Consider the following 18107-nt stretch of genomic DNA (forward strand, 5'->3'; position numbering starts at 1 on the left):
ACAGCTCATTTACAAAATGGACGTCGCAGAAATAATATAATATGTTAACTTATTATCAAAAAGAAAACGAAAACATAAATTTTGGATAAGGGATGTGTTAAGAGAATGCACTACAAAAGGTGCATTTTATTAGTTCTATATAACGAGTTACGAGGACACGACAGGAAATTTTTCAATTACTCACGAGTGTCGGTAAAATCCTTTGATGGATTATTATCAAAGCTGCGGCCGTTAATAACGGGTACCACAACTAAAATGAGAGACTGCCTATCTCCTGAAGAAAAAACTTGTTCGGTCGCGCGGCTAATCGCATAATGGGGATTGCGATGTAATAATATGGAGAACTTGAGTCGCTCGCGGCAGCTCGAGTCTCGGCACCGTCAGTGGGTATGTGGGTATATGGCTTATGTGTATAAATAGAAATTAGTCGCTTAGTGGAAAATGGGTCAACTCTGCGTAGTATTTAGTCCCCCTCATATAGTCACTCTATCGCGCATGATCAGGAGCGTACAGGATTGCGCGCGGGAAAGCCTGCACGCCAGTGCACGCGCAATCGTGCCCGATCACCTGTTTGCAGTTTATTTTAAGTTAACGTTTTATGCGCGCGATTGCTCGTGTAAGTTTTTGTTTCAACGGAAAGAGCGTTCGTGTAAAGGCTAATCGCGCAGAATAGACCGCGTGACACTTGCGCGTGTTGGAGACCGCGATCGCGCGGTCTTTCCCTTTTCTGTGTCATGAGCGACAGTGTCTGTGTAAAGCCTGTTTTTGTCACGCTTGGATGTCATTAATGTTTTAATCCTCTCATGACGTAGTAGAGCTTGAGATAGAAATCTTATGGAAATAAGTCTCATATAAAACATTAAAATATGACAGAGCTGACTTAAAGAAAGATAAATAGGTTGTGTCACAGTATGCGTTCTTACAGTAGCGCAACGCTTTTGATGTTCGGCAATACCGCCCCCGTGTAGGTACATGCGCTATCGTACTCAGATACGCCAGGGTTGTGACAACAAAACAAAAAAATAGTTTAAAAATCTAGTTTCTACAGTCAAAAACAAATTACGCTGGACAGTGGCGTTTGGACCGTTTCCATGGCAGGGGCATAGAATTAATTGAATTTAAATCTCAATCGTTAAGCGTGACGTGATCTTGACCTTGTGTAACGCAATTCTAGTTAATATATGAGCGCCTAATCTTAAAAACTAAAACCTTTTTTTGAATAAGTGTTTACATATTTCTTTTAAACAAATTCTATAATCCTTACGTATCTGATTCTTGACCGATGATTTTCTATAATAGCAGTTTAGCTTAAAAAGCATCAAATTCTTCAGGAAGATAGAAAATTAACCTCCACTGGGTCCAAGGGGTAGCAAATTAATTTAGTTAAATTTTTGTTAACATGAACTTCCGCAAAGTAACGCCTGAATCTATTAAAATTAAAGCCGGCGAATCGCACACAGGCTCAAAATTGTGACGTAATTTTTTTTTAGCAATGGAAAGTTCGGTGTTTTATTCGTAATAAAATTTAGCGCATTCGTTGTACTGTCCTAGCTGTACAATAAATACATAACTATTAGACAACACCACATACGTCGCTCTGACTCCAAAATAACTAAGACATTTGTGTTATGGAAACAACGACGGTACCACAAACACCCAGACCCGAGACAATATAGAAAAGTTAGTTTTTCTACATTGACCCGGCCGGGGATGGAACCAGAGACGTCAGAGATGGTGACACCATGAAAACCGGTGTGCAAGCCACTCGACCACAGAGGTCGTCAAAATTTATCAGGACGATGGTTTAAAAAAACAACTGAGGTGTATTTGGCAAATCGTATACTGGTCCAAAATTGTGACATAATTACGTTAACCAATGCAAAGTTCGGTGTCTCATTTATAAAAAATTATGTTTTTTTATTTAGACACCAAGTGACAAGTGACAGTGTTAAGCTTAGCAGTTGCAGTGCAACTCAGAACTTTAAATCACAAAGATCTGAGAGACACTGCCCCTGTTGACAAGTTCCATGTGCCTGTAATTTACCAGCACCCTTCCCCTTCAAAACTGAAATACAGTAATGCTGACATTACTACTTGGCGGCAGAAGTAGGTAAGGTGGCAGTACTTCACAAGGAACTCCACTGCAACTACAAACTGTTAACTGCTGTGTGCAGCAGTTACATAAAGTCAAAAATGAACTATTTTAGTTTGAGATATTATTCTTGAAAGCAACAAAACCAATAAACATGTTACACACATCAAAATACCTTTTAAAAAGTTACGAGAAACTCAATAAGAACCTTGAAATTTAATAGTTTTTTTCTTTGCCAACATTAAGGAAAAAACACATGTGTTTTTGAAGATGTAGCCGTGAGAAAATTGTAGAACACTGAGTGTATTATCGTGTTTAAAGTGGATAAAATTACCGGTTGAAAGGTCGTGTGTTGCCGAGCGTAGGTTTCACGATTCTCCAACATTCAACTTCTGACAGATTATATATTGTGCAGGCCATGTGTACAGCTCATACTTCTTTTTATTAAGCCAACCAGTTAACATTTTAAGATTATTCTCCAACTACGACAGAAATTCTCCATGCAGTTCATATTCCTATACTTGTTATGTAAATGGTAATTATAACAGTATATCTTAAAGATCGTCGAGTGTAAATTCCTTATAATCCGGTTAATACCAGTTTTAACCGGGATTCATGACGACAGGAGTCAGAAACGTATTTTAACGAAGAGGGTTTGTAAGAGAAAACATAGATATACATAATTTAAGGTGCTAACAAAATATTCTTACCTAATTTTAGACTATGCAGAACTGTAAAAAAAGAAAGGTAAAGTTTTCGTCCTTCGGGATAGACTAAGGCGTCTAAACCATATTGCCAGTTCTTAGATTTTAATAAGATATTTTTTAGATGTTAAAATGTTGTACTTTTTTTAATACACACGCTTCTATGCGTTTTTCACTTATAACGATTTACAATTTGAAAATTACAAAATCGTACAGAAAAACGTTTAAGCCCATAGACTTTATGCGAAAAGTCATAAGGCATAATCTTCAACAACAACTGCAGGTAACTTCACTTTAAAACGCTAACGAAATCTTTACTTTATAACACTAAAAACAAAGAATGTAATTGAATTTGTGGTTTAATGAACCATAAAAAGGAAATGTTATTTAAGTGTCGGTTTAAATTAAAAGTAACATCAGGTTATTGGTAATTTGCGCCCTAAATTGGAGATTCCAGGAGGTTGCATCACGGACACGAAACCGGTTATGGGGAAAACTAGTTTCTAAACTGAATTCCGATAGTTTTAAGGTAAAGGAGGTTATTTTATTATTTCTCGTCGAAAGACTCGTCCAAGTGCCGAAGTTTTGTAAATTGCCCTTTTTTCAACAAGTTCTTACATTGGTTTTCAGGGTAGGGCCCTGGAATGAATTTTCTTAATCTATTGTGGGATCCATTTTTTTATTTAGGTATGTCAAGTGACAAGACGAACAAGTCGTGCACGTGGTGGTAAGTGACACACCTGTTCATAATAGTAAGATCTGAGGTCCTCTTACGAGGTTTAAAACTATAATGAAACAAAAACTTTATGATAAAGATTATTGTTGTTATATAATATATTATACATTTTCTGCGTACGTGAATTACACAAACTCCGTGGTAGTTGCAGGTATTCTCGATCTAAGATGTTTGAAATAAGATTGTAAATGATATGTATTACATGTATGCATTGACTTACAATTATATGGACGTCGGGTCCGCGCTAAAAAGTGTCCGAACTTATAGGGCGTTAAAATCGTATACAGAGCGTCATTCACGCTTTAGTCTTCGTTTGTTCGACTGACAGCGAAGCAAGCAAAATTAGACAGTACTGCGATGACATTAGAATTTAAATTCAACGTTTTAGCTTTTTCATATTCCTTTACATGTCACTACGTTTAAATAGGTTGACTTGGGGAATTTTTTTCGTTGTTTTTGTATTAGACCCGTCGTCCATTTATTTGTAAGCCAATGCATGTATGTATTATTTTATTACTAATATGTGTTGACATTCATATACTATTTATTTTATTTTAATCTTCATTTACTCTCACTTTCTGCGTGTTGTTTTTCTTTTATCAGAGACAGGATTATTTAACTTCATTTAAATTTATTCATCCTTATTTATATTTTTACTCTTAATACCTCCAGTATCTGTAATAAATTAGTAAATAAAGAAAGTAATTATTTTAGTGGATAGCTGTAATTGGCCCATCCAAAAATTGTTAAAAATTGCGAATTTTATTACTGCTGTTGTTATCCCAAATAAAATAAAAAATATTTACAAACACCTAGAGTCTCATTCTTTTCGGGGGAATCTACCTTACGAATGAGCAGTAGAGTTGAATCAATATGACGATATCAGGTATAACCTATGAAATAAAGATGATTAGAGTTTTGAAGGGCGTTGGCACTGCGCCCGTCACCCTGAGACATAAGTTGACAAGTCCCATGTGCCTATAATTTCACCAGCACCCTTACGCTTCAAAACATTACCGCTTGTCGGCAGAAATATTTCCTTGGACGAACATTTTCAAAAAAGCTAATAATACGACCGCTACTAAACCAATAGGCTTGCAACAAATCACAATAACATAACGCAGAACTGGTTTGTTATGGATTTAAGTTTTGCAATGCAGTGGCTCAATATAATGCGTTTGCAGATTTTATAGGCCATCTTCTTAGCAAATGTATACAAAGTTTATTAGCTAGCTGTTTATTTCTACTCTTTCTATTATAAAATGACTACAGAGCATCAGTGAGAATGTTGAAGAATTGAATTTAAATGGATAATTCGAAATATTAAGTGTTTTTAAAGATTCTTGTTGTTGAACAAATTTGTTTCTCTGTATTCGAGGCCTATGTTATATTTTATGCTTATAACGACTTCGAATAGTTTGCACTGTGGCCATTAGGGATGCACATTACGATTCAATTTTTATGGACATCGATTCAAGTGTATACGATTTAGCGACTCTTTGTATCGATTCATTGCAATGCGATTTTTAAGCATATCGATTCAAAATTAAGACGAATCGAATCGTCTACATCGTATTCATAATTTAAACAAAACAGTCATTCTGAACCTCGACTGAATCGTAAAGTTAATCCTATTTTATATTGATCTGCATCAAAAGTACTTTGACAACATCTAAATACAATAAGTCAACGATATTTGGCGATTGTCGCTACTCTGTGCCATCTGAAAGGTCTTTTCTCACTGGTTAATATGTCAGTAAATAAAAGTCCTAAGCAACTAAACTCAAAAAGGTTATAAATATTTTTTTTATCAAATTTATCAAAAAATTTGGAACGATTTTTATAGGATCGATTCAAAAGCATATAATTCAATCTGTGAATCGATTCAAATTCATATGATACAGTACGATCCAAAAAATTTATTCAAAGCAAGATATCGTGCATCTCTAGTGGTTATTGGATGTGGAGGTTCCGGGTTCGATTCCCGGTAGGACCGATTTGGAGAATGTACTTTTGTGTCTTCACGAAGACAGAGCTCAAAGTAAATAACTGAACAACTCAGCCATTGCACATTGCAGTAATTTTCAAATTGCATAATGTTTATTTTTATGTCCAAACTTCTTAACTATTTTAATTACGTGATAATGGACGATTGCATTGTTCACTTTTCTCGCTCGTCCGATAATTCAAATATAGAAAGTCACTGCGTAACCTCAACTGAATATTAACTTTATATGTAAAATTTTAACGTAAATTTTATACTAACAAGCTAGAAAATTTAAATTTAAATTGATAAGTGCAATCGTCGACTTTCGTAAAATTAGAATACATCGGAAGCTTATTAATGAATACTTACTCCTTATGTAATATTTCAAGTTTTGTGGTTTCTAAGCTGTGGCTTATAGTACATTCTACAATACTTGAGTTGTAATTATTGAAAATCATCGGGTTACGGTAGCTTTGTCACGTAACTTGCGTTTTCTAACATAACATTTTATGTCACGCGTAATTCGTTTTTGCGGTGAAAGTTTTTCATATTGGTACGTCGAACGCTACTCTTATCGAAATTTAGAAATGTTTTTTATAGCTATACATACGCGTATGTACACTCAACCACACATCAAGTTACACAAAGTGTCATTTGTTTAAACTGCAATTTGTATCACTGTGTAAATAAAGTTTTCATTAAATAATTTTAACAGTGTTTATATGTCTGCCCACCGTATGTGAGAAACAGCTGTCTCTAATTATTCGGTATCGTCTTTGTTTATAAACCATTCAATGACGGCGATTGTTTCTCATGCAACAAGAACTGTAGCCTTTACCTTACAAACAATAACTCACCTCAGGTGGAGCGGCGAACTTCAAGTTGGCGAGGGATCCATGCGATCGACTTCTGTGCTCTTGCCTGATGCTGTATGAGAACGCCCGCTCGTTCAAATGGCCTTTCTTCCTGTATATCCCACCCGCGTCTTCCACAGCTTCCAGTCCATTCATGCTTTGAGCAGCCTTCATCGCCGCCGGTGGAGGCTTCGAACGCCTAGGGTCCACTGTAGCGTATTGCAAGCGACCCCTTCCAGGTGGAGGACCCGGCGGGAATGGCCCAGGTCCTAGAGCAGCTGGCACCCGACCTCTATGGGTTAACGTGGCTGGCCTCGCATGAGGTAGGGTCGCAGCCGGATGGGCGACCAACACCATGGGGTGCGCAGCCGCCCACGCCGGCGGCGCGCGTCCCAGCGACCTGCCATTCATCATGTGAGCCGGCGCCGGTCCTGGCCCAGGCATTGTAGCATATAACTCGTCCGCTGAAGCTGACGACTTCTTTTTAGTTTTTTTTGTAGCCGATTTCTTTTTGGGTTCCTCGGGCGGCGGCGGTGGAGGGGGCACGGAGGCCGGTCGTGTGATCTGCCGAGGTCGCGGCGCTCGCGTCGGATGAGGAATGTCATCACTCGCGTCGTCCCTTTCAGTTTCACCCACCCATACTTTGTGGTTCTCATCGCCATCGTATACCTCCAGTTCCTCCTCCGGCTCCGGGGGCAACTGAGACGGGGATCGTTCGGCTTCTAATCGTTTGGCGTACGAACTATCTGCGTACGCATGGAAACAACATCGGACTAGCGCATTAGCGGCCGCCTCGCGACGGCATATGAAGGCGTGACATTCCAGCACCTTTATACCCTGCGTGCGGCGTAACACCGCCGCGAATAAAGGAGGGCGCCTGGGAGCTGGCGCCCGCGCGAACGGCGAGTCGAGCGGCAGGAACCTCGGTGCACCCTCCACCGTCACCCGCCGCACCGCCGCGCAGTAGTGCAGGCTCGATATCGGGAAGAACCTGGCCACCCGCGACCCACTTTCGTCAATGTTCTCGAGCAAAATTCCATTTGACCACACGGAGAGCCACGAATCTATGCCACCGGTGGTCGCTCCCTTTTCCGGGTACAACTCGCGCAAAGGTTCCTGAATGCCTTGCAGGCCGTCCTTACTCTGCTGCGGCACCGCAGAGCCGAGGTACAGCACGCGGCACCGACAGATCGGCGTCGATTCCATTATACACTGCACTATCACAACATGACACTGAATCACAGCACTGATAAAATTATAATCGTGTCGCGTGGAGCAGTACGTGCGGCAGCCGCGGCTGGAGCGCGGGTCTGAGTGAGCGGAATTCAAGATGGCGTCGCGCGGAGTCGCACCTCGCCCTCCGCTCCGCCGCGGGGGCGGCTATACCTGCGCTTACACACCTGTGAAGAAGGCTCATGAGCCGCGGCTGAAGGATAAACTCGCTTCTTGATACGACAGCACAGGTCAACATTTACGGCGCGGACAATTTTTTCTGAGCCTTTTATTCACACGCGTACCTGCCTCTTACCGTACTTAGGGGTATTGTTACCTACGAAAAAGTTTCCTATATGTAATTGTTATCCTTACTAACACAGAGTTACTCATCATTCACAATGTAATTTATTGGAATTGGGGACGCTTTTTCGGGCTTTCGTTTCAGAATTATTAGCACGTACAAAAGACATCAACGAGAATCATTCACGTATCAGTTTTATTTAGAATACTCAATCTTCCAGCAGCTTCTTTTATCCAAACAAATGTACGGTGGCGAATAGCGATGAATCGGCATTGTGTCAACGAATGATCGCAAATTCGGTCTCATTTCACCCGGTATGACGAGTTGTCGCGGCGACTGCCGGCCTACACAACAACGTGACGGAATGTCACACTTTTGTCGCTACGAAGCAGGGAAATCTGAAGGTCGATTTCCTCTATGATAACGGCATAGCACACTGAAAGTGTTTAGATTTCTTTGATTTATACAATCGATCAATACTCAATGATGAATTTTCCATAGATAAAAACGAACCCCATTCGTAAGATTGCAAAATGGAAAGATCGAAATTTGGCGAGATAATCGCTTACTTATGACGACATCAGTAGCTATAGCATAGGATCCCAAACTTTTGAACTCATCGGCCATATAGGCAAGATAAAAACATGTCAACGCCCACCATCACAAAAAATAATTAAAAACACGTATTTTTTTATTAATACAAAAAAAACACTAGGACAAAAATGGTGTCGTCCCTGGAAAGGCGAAAGTACTAAACCGCCATTTTAACCTTTTGGAGGTTAGTAATTTCGCCTTTTTAGTACGTGTAGTTTATAGAGGTGCGGTAGCAACCCCTGAACAGCATCAACGCCCCCCCAATTGCTTCCTGGGCACTGGGCGGTAGCGACCACTTTGGGAAACTATGCCCTATATATTGCACTGTAGACACTGAACAAAGAAACGGGTTCGATCCTCGGCAGGATCAATTTGGGGAAATGAGCTTTCACTAAATTAGTACTGTGTACTGTGGGTGTTCTGGATAGTTCGTTACAGTGTTACTCAGCACGGAGAATGATTTCACTTTGAGATTTTATTATTATATGTCTAAACTAAACTTAGTAGTAGAGCTCCTTGTGAAAGAGTTCGTCCATGGAAGTACTGCCACCTTACCTATTTCTGCTGCCGCTATAATATGAGCATTACTGCGTTCCGGCTTTGAAGGGTACATGGAAATTGTCAACTTATGTCTCAGAGTCGTATTCTAGAACTCTACTCAATGCTCAAGTCAGGATTTGAGTATGGTTTAAAGCTCTCGAAATCATACTCAAGTCCCTGCCATTAGGGTCGTATTTCCAGTGCTTGTGTTCTAGTGCAATCCTGACTTCAGCATTGAGTAGAGTTCTAGAATACGACCCTAAGAGTGATGCGCAGTGGGAGTGCCCCCCAAATCTTTGCGATTGAAAGCTCTGAGAGGCACTGCAACTTTATGGACAGGCGTTAAGCTTACCATCAGGCGCACGACTTGTTCGTCCCGTCACCTGATATTATAATAATCTTAGTACGCCCACAACAGATCTTAGAGGCACTGCCACTGCGTCCGTCACCCTGAGAGACAAGTTGACAAGTCCCATGTCCAACTCCATCGGCACCTTTACTCTTCATAATTGTAACATTTTATTAAAAAAAACCTACCTCAAAGGTTTGTGGAATGACATCTACTTTATTGAAATCGGTTACCGGAAAGTACGCGAAACCTAGTTTGCCACCCTTCGAGGTGGAATATTTTCTTTAAACTTAAATGGGGCCAATATTATGGTACACGCTTTCCAACAGAAAAAGAAACATCAAACTCGGTTCACAAATAAGTAATAATAATAATAAATTATCGCGTAACATACATACAAGAAAAATACAGTCGAATTAAGTTCCTTCTCCTTTTTTGAAGTCAAGTAAAAACCGGAAAACAGTAATGCTCACATTTTTGTTGGCAGTAAGATGGCAGCACTTCCCTTTTTTTTACGCGGGGGAATCCATCATGGATACCATCCGTCTGGGGATACAGACGGAAGGTTATGTGGGACTCCTACTCACTAAAACCCCGCGGCACTTGTCTCAGCATCACGTGCTGGGTCTTAGTGGCGCCGAAGCATTCTTCCAAAACCCAGCGGTGCCTACCCGTTTCCGGGCTCACCTCGTTAAGAAGGAAGGAGAGGGGCTATTCCTTCCTTTATAGCCTAATAAGAGGCGCGAAAAAATACAGACTTGCGCGCCCAACGTGGCGCTCGAACCCACGAGATTCAGGGTCGTATTCTAGAACTCTACTCAATGCTTAAGTCAGGACATGAGTATGATTCAAAGCACTAGAAATCATACTTGAGTATGAAGTCCCTGCCATTAGGGTCGTATTTCCAGTGCTTGTGTTGCCAGTGCAATCCTGACTTGAGCATTGAATAGAGTTCTAGAATACGAAGAGTCTCATGCTCTACCGACTGAGCTAGCCGGGCTGCTGGCGGCGCTAGTGCTACTAAAAATACTTACTAAAGTAAGTACTGCTACTACATTATTTATATGTAATTAGTCTTTTATTTGACTGCTTCTGTCAGCATACTATATGTTGTTTAAGAAATATTTTTACATTTATTTTAACAGATTAATTACAATAAACTTCACAGTCAAATGTCTTGTTAAGCCAATCAATAATCCAATGCTAAGTAGTTAATTCAACCATATTAAGCATAAACAAGGTCATGGTAACCTGCGTACCGTTATATAAATTAATATATTTTGATTATCGCTTAATTGATTGTCAGATCTATTAAAACGTCTTTTAATTAGGTATATGATGGATATTTTTTATGACATATGCAAAGTCACAAATTTCTTATAACGTCATCGATGCTTTTTTATTATAGCGTATTTTTTTTATTAATAAATAAGTGCTCATTTAACCTCCATCTCACCTGATGGAAATGAGATGAACGATGAGGTCGACGATGGAGCATACACACCTAAATAATGCCTATTCAAACTCGCCTAGAAAAGGCCCAAGTTATAGCATTCAGGGAACAAGTTTGCAGCAATGAATTCCACTCCATAGCCGTTCAAACATCTCATGTAACTAATTAGGTGCTATTCGCAACCCTAGCGTAAGAAACTGCCTCCTTAATTGCATCCGTGGCCGAACCGTCACCATACTGGTCTGCCACGCAGAGGTCCCGATTTCGATTTCTGTGCCGGGGCAAATATTTGTATGCCTACATTTATTTCTCACTTGAGTTTGGGTGTAATTTGTGGTGGTCTTTGTGTGTGTCCGTGGCACTCGCGATACAGAGTTTCCCGAGTGCTGGGCAATGAGTGTGTGCGGTATATATTTATTTATTTATACCTAAATAGTAAATATTAGCTAACATCACATAGGTTGCTCTGATCCCAAAGTAAATAAGTAAGTAAAGCACTCGTGTTATGGAAAACTGAAATTACGAAGTTAGTTTTTCTACATTGATGTTGACGCCATGAAAATCGGTGAACAAACCACTCGAACACGGAGGACGTCAACGGTCACCTGTCAACGTCATCCCAAAAATTTGTACCAAGATCTTTGCAATATGCATATAAAGATAGGTATCTCCTCAAAGGCTTCAATCTACTTAGATATCGTTGCAGCAACTCCTCCGTAAGATCGCCTTCATCATCTATGTTATCTAAACTTTAACAATATAACAAAGACACAAGTGTGCGCGTTCTCCGCTAAAAAATCCCCATTTATAATGGCGCCAAAGTTTGAGAACACCCCTTACCACCTCTAAGAGTATTGAGATGGTGGGAAGAAGTACTTCTCACCAGCAGCTTGATTTTGATTGCCTCTCCCGATCGGAAACTGCGTCTCTTCCGAGTCGAGGCGCATAATTGCGATTCACAACTGGCCGATCGGAAATTTTTGATATTTCAAATCGAAATAATAGTTGATTTAGCTCACAAATTAGAAAGATATAGTAGGAATCAGGTTCATCTTCTCGCTCGGAAATCCATCTGGTTTCGAGACTACCCAATCGGTTCGATTCCAATTTGAATCAAAATCACATACACACAGGTCACCGACTTTTGTCATATAAAATACAAGTACGGTCCCATATGGAGTATTGTTTGCATCTCTGGGCAGGAACTCCAAAATACCAACTTGACCACTTGACTCCATCCAACGTAGGGTTGTTCGTATTGTCAATGATCCCAAAGTCATAGTCGGTATGGAGCCCCTTAGCCTACGAACAAACGTTGGCTCTCTGTGTGTGTTCTACCGTCTTTATAACGGGGATGCTCTGAGGAACTTTTCGAACTGGTGCCACCGACTCGTTTCTACGATCGCATTTCCTGCCAAAGAAGTAAAGTCCATCCCCACATATTAGATGCCTGGCATTGTAAGACATCTCGTTAGTTCCTTCCTCGAACCTGCAAGATGTGGAATGATCTTCCTCCTGAAGTATTTCATTCGCGCTATGACATGGGGTTCTTCAAAAAGCGTGTTTACAGGGCTCTCAAAGGCTGTCAAAGCATAAGCAGCTCATCTTATGTTGCAAATGTCCATGGACGACGATGACTACCTCCCATCAAGTGGCTCGTCTGCTCGTTTGCCTCCTTCTTTACATTAAAAAAAAATATTTTGTGTTCCTGAGCACAACCATATCATAAAAAAGTAGACACATTTAAATCTGTAAAATTCTTGTAATGCATGACTAGTCCAATTAATGACAAGGTTGGTATAAAATAGCAATAAACTTTTCAACAAATCTTTGATGCGTTGGCGGATTTGATAACATTAATTTCATGGTTGCTTACAGATGGACTGCATGCTGACAGTTAATGCGTGCAGGCGTGATCAACTGCTTGTATTCCGAGATAAATAGTCCAAGAATCAAAAGTAGCAATTAAAATTCATAAGAGGACTTTTTTTGTGTCTACAACAACTTGATATTTATTAAATTTTTATTGAAATGATATTCAATTATTTTTTGTGAAATTACTCCACTCGAACACTCAGAAAAAATCCTTCGATCCGGTTCGGAGTCGGATCTTTGTATTAATAATTATAACAAACTAGTGGAGTAATTTCACAAAAAATAATTGAATATCAATTCAATAAAAATTTAATTAATACAGTGAATAGCGACATCTCTCGCCAGGACTGGTAGCTGTAAAGGTACTAACTGGGTGATAAATCTGCAATAGATTTCTCATAGATGGCGCTACGACTAAAAAGTCGTTGAAAGACCAAGTACAAAGACACCGTTAGTTCGTTCCGTGGCTTAGTTGGTATAGCGTCTGGTACGGTATGCAAGAAGACGTCGGTTCGAATCCGACCGGATCGAAGGAATTTTTTCTGAGTGTTCGATCTTTGTATTAATAACTTGATATTTTTCAAAAAATGCAAAAGGAAATCATTACTTGGGGGTTTAATCAACATAAGGGTGAAACGAAAACACGATTGGTTTTACGGGACCTTTTTAGAGTAGTTATACTCGGGATTACAGAGACGTAATAAGTTTGTTAACAAATTAAAATGATGATTTCGATAGTAAAACAACGAAACGACTTGCCGAAAGCAACAAAGTGTGTTCTCTTTGCCGACGACGTATCTATCTCATTTAAACGTGTCAGTGTTACATGACACTCACCCGAATACGCGTTAAAGGCCTCTCCACACTCGCGCGCGAAATCACGGCGCGAATCACGGTGCGGATCGTGGCAAGAACTGCCACACGCTCGCAAAGGTTCGCGACTGGTTCACAGTACAGTTCGCGCTTAACGAAGATGGAAGATGGAAGATGGAAGTTGCTGTTATTACTGCGGGACTACATTGCGCTTTGGCGATTCACAATTTTATTATGCTTTTATAAAGTAAAAAAGTTATTATAAAGAAATGCTAGAACAATCTAAAAATGTCAGTTCTAGTTCATATGGTCAATCCACGGCCATTTTAAGCACGTTGAAATCGTCAACAATAAAAATATAAACACAACCCTACTTATCGGCAACTGAGCCACACGCGAATGTGGAGTTTTGTCGCGTCCACGCCAAGTTCGCGCTTCGCGAACCCTTTGACGCGGGACATAACACCGACCACAATCGGGAACGCGACGCGAAGCCTCGAAGAATATGCGATTGGGATCCACATTGATGCGACGCAGGTAGATTGCGGCGAGTGTAGAGAGACCATAATGCCTGCGAGTGTGGAGAGGCCATAAGGCGCGCGACTGTGGAGAGGCCATAACATGCGCGACTCGCCTGTGGAGCGAACTCGCCCGTTTTGCCTTTGAAAAACGGTACGTGGAAAGACGCCTTTATACATAACAGAAAACTAATTCATGTCAATTACTTTGATTAGGTATTTAAGAGCTCGAAAATTACATCGTATAATAAATTAATGAAGTAAAACACTTACACTTGAAACTCTGGTCTTCATTTCAAATCAATACTAACCGAGAGCTAACTTTTGCGGTATTGTAACCACACAAATGAAAAGAAATTTAAAGTATTTAGTTATTCAATGCTTAAAAAGTTTCGTTTTTTTTCCGCCCTACAATGGTGGTCTGTTAACGTTTGATATTTTACGTTTTTCGATCTTTTATAAAAAAATTGCTGTTTATTCTAGCAGTCAGCTATTTTTTAATTATTTATATACAAATTCCACAACGCGTTTTACAATTACTTCTAAAACTTGGTGTACTGCATTTGCAACTATGCAAATACGCTATGTCACACACATAAAAAAAACATGTAACATCTTCATATTATGTGACGTAACAAAACATTTGCCAGCGCCTTTACCTACGCGTAAAACGATATGACAATAACGAAATACCGTTTGATAGCTGAGACAGTTCATCTCCATTCTGCTTTAATAAATAATGGGCGTAATTACCTACGACTTTAGATAGACGAGTAAATAAAAAACCTTGTATGTGTCACACTTATTTATTAACTTAATAATACGTAAATATTAACTATTTACAATCATAACCCAAACTTGTTTAAAAGAACTGAACAAAAGGGTGCGAAATAAGCGCATGCTACAATTACCTACTACACATATACTGCCCTCCCTATCATAATTAACACATTGGCATTTTCGTAACTTTTGAGATAATAACAAAAACAACGCTTTCACTCATAGCCCCGCACTAGGGAAAACCCTGTATCGCGGGTGCCATGGACACACAAATACACAACCACAAAGTACACCCAAATTCACGAGAGAAATAAACGCAGGCCATACAAACATTTATCTGGGCCCGGGGATCGAACCCGGGACCTCTGCGTGGCAGACCAACTTGGTAACCGTTGGGCATCGATTATATAACCAGAAATAGAGACTAAATAAGGGCCATCCATCCCTGGCAACTCATCAAGCAAATGGCCTTATGTCACTTTTAAATATCAACTCTCGTTTGCACTGAAATCACAAATTAGAAAGCTGAAATAGTACAGCGCCAACAACTGACCTGTGTGTAAGTCTCCGTATATTCCAAAAATATTGTATTTATTGTAATAAAGATAATATCTCTAATAATGGGGGGCTGTTCCATTCGGTGGTATGGGAAAAACAGCAATACATCTAATTACAAAACAAACGGAGTCACATTTGATCGGTAATTAAATATGTAATTTTTCATTTTTCGTCCATTATAGCAAAGCTAAAAAAAAAATTAAAAATTAAAAATGTTTATTTTCATCAACTTATACATGGGTTTTCATTGTTCTGGGTTTGACACTCCTTTTAAGTAAAAATATACTTGTGATAGGAATGTCGCTCCTCCACATTACAAAACTATGTATGACCAGATATTAAATATTTAAGCATGTACAATTTATTTACTTAAAATTAGGATATTAGGTATATATATAATGTAAAAAGGTGTATGTATGTAAGTGAGTGTGTATAAGTGTAAGTGTGAGTGAATGTGTGTGAGATGAGAGTATTAGCAATGGTTGAAGTTGAGAATTGAGTATACGTACACGTGAGCAACAAACAGTATTTGTGAAAGTCAACACCACGAATTAAGCAGGTACATTTAGTAGATCCTCAGTTTCGTCATGGTTTAACAATTTCAGCCATTTTATCATCGCGCTTCTACAGTCGTAATATTGCATAGAATATATTTTTAATATTCTGTTTATTTTATTATAAATATAGGCAGATTGTTTATTATAATGGTTTCCTGCAAAGTACGAATTGGTTAATTGAGAAGGAGCCACTACATCATTTCTTCTTTTATTTTGCACCCTTTGGTCAAATTTCAATGACCTATGGAGTTTACCAACCACATGCAATATGTATAGTTTCCTTACTGAAAGTACGTTACTATGATTATAAAGTTCTGTAGTGGGAAATCTATATGGCTTAAAATGCATAACTTTCAGTAATGATCTCTGAGCTCTCTCAAGATCCAAGAATTTAGTTTTCGATGCACCTCCCCAAATTGGAATACAATAAACAATAACAGATTGCACAAGGGCAATGTATGTTTTATTTAGCAAATCCCTTGTTGCGACATGTCGCAAAGTTTTGAAAACCCAAACAAGCTTTCTTATCCTACTCGATATTAAGTCTAGTTGTGAATACCAAGACAATTTCTGATCAACAATAACACCGAGATATTTAACTTTATCAATTTTGTTGATAGAAGGACAACTGCATGTTTGTGAAAGCTCAAGTTAAACTCGTCGATTTGAAGAGAAACAATTGACGACACCCGTCAATCGTTTCGATTTCGGGCTGGCCAATCGAAGTGGAGTTGTCACCGTAATGATTTGGCAGAATAGTTTTCAAACAAATAAATGACATTTCGTCTCTATGTCTGGTTATTTGTATTCGATGCAGTTGGGCCACAGAGGCAGTTATATTAAGATATTGGCATCTAAAGTTTTTTTTCTTTGAAAAGTGGCAACAACAATAAAACTGAAACTAAATAAGATATTTAAAAAAACGCTTATAGAGGGTTGTACATCTCGTTTTGCTAATTCCAAACATGTCAATAACTCAATTTCACTAAAATAATTGCTACGTTAGTTAACATAAGGAGGGCAGAACTGCCACCTATTAACTATAACGCGAATAAGGGACAAAATATTTTTTTGAGATATCTTAAAAATCCACAACCCAGTTTTAAAACATTGAAATCGTTTAAAGATATTTCTGCTATGCATCGTTAGGGTAAGTTCCAATAAGTCGAACACGGAAACTACTTTTAACCGTTTTAAAAAGAGAATTTTGTGCTCTATCTTTTGCTGTTTAAAACGGATATTTGACCATTTGTCACATTGCCGCGTTTTAGTTAATGGACGGCAAAGAATAATACTTCACGCCCTTTTCCCATCAGCGTAGGCAGAGACAACAGTCATCCACTACAATCCAAACATACAGCCTTTCTTTAGAACATCATGGTAAGTTCGCTGGGCACCTACGATCTTGCAGCTCACTCGCACCTTATAAATCCTTTTAAATTTTCTTTAATTCATTCTCTCTACGTACGTACGAACGATCTACAAACCATCTAATCCCTTTTTCTATCTTGCCGAGAATGCACCTCGTAATAGTGCAAAAACATTGACATGATAGCCTTTGCTGGTCTTAGTTTCTTTTTCCACTACAAAAACACTGCAGGTTTTGCTCAGAGAAACTTAAATCCATGAATTCAGTGTTCAATTTCGAAATCTCTAAAAAGCCGATACCCCGGATTGACATATAATAAAATGTATTAAGATGTTACGGTGCTGAAGAATACATTTCACTTAAGATTCTAAATAAAACCTTATGCACTCACTCTCTTCTTTTCGCACCCTCTTCGAACTGTACAGGAGCAGCAACATTTTCACATATACTGTCAAATTTTCTGTATTGAAAATTGAACATTACACCTATAATATATAGACTTTCAATTTGCAATATCCTAAACTGACAGTCCGTATTTAACTCTATGCCTAATTTAGGATCTGCTGAATACATAACATTTTAAAGGTTACTACATGGTATATCTATACCCTTGAAAAAGGCACTTTAATATTTCGGCGTCTTAAAACTATGTTCTTCACCGTGCTGTGGCGCTTTACGTTTCTGGATTATGTTTTGAATCTGTAAGAAAAAGAAAAATTGATCTATAAACAATAATCGAGTTCTTAGATTTTCGCGATTGTCACACATAGGAAATGAAACTAGTTTTCCGGATTTAAAACGCGTATTATTGT

General features: G+C 39.0%; 1 protein-coding gene across 1 annotated transcript in view; it reads right to left on the reverse strand.

The window, feature by feature from the left end:
• LOC113225982 overlaps positions 1-7680 on the reverse strand; it is a 69613-nt gene extending 61933 nt beyond the window's left edge. The window contains exon 1 of the mRNA XM_026458476.1: positions 6377-7680. Within this exon, the coding sequence (XP_026314261.1) occupies positions 6377-7579 (1203 nt within the window). The 5' untranslated portion in view covers positions 7580-7680. The remainder of the gene's footprint in view (positions 1-6376) is intronic.
• Between the last annotated feature and the right edge of the window lie 10427 nt (positions 7681-18107).

Source organism: Hyposmocoma kahamanoa, unplaced genomic scaffold (assembly GCF_003589595.1).
Source record: "Hyposmocoma kahamanoa isolate Upper Pololo Valley unplaced genomic scaffold, ASM358959v1 180, whole genome shotgun sequence".
Lineage (NCBI taxonomy): Eukaryota > Metazoa > Arthropoda > Insecta > Lepidoptera > Cosmopterigidae > Hyposmocoma > Hyposmocoma kahamanoa.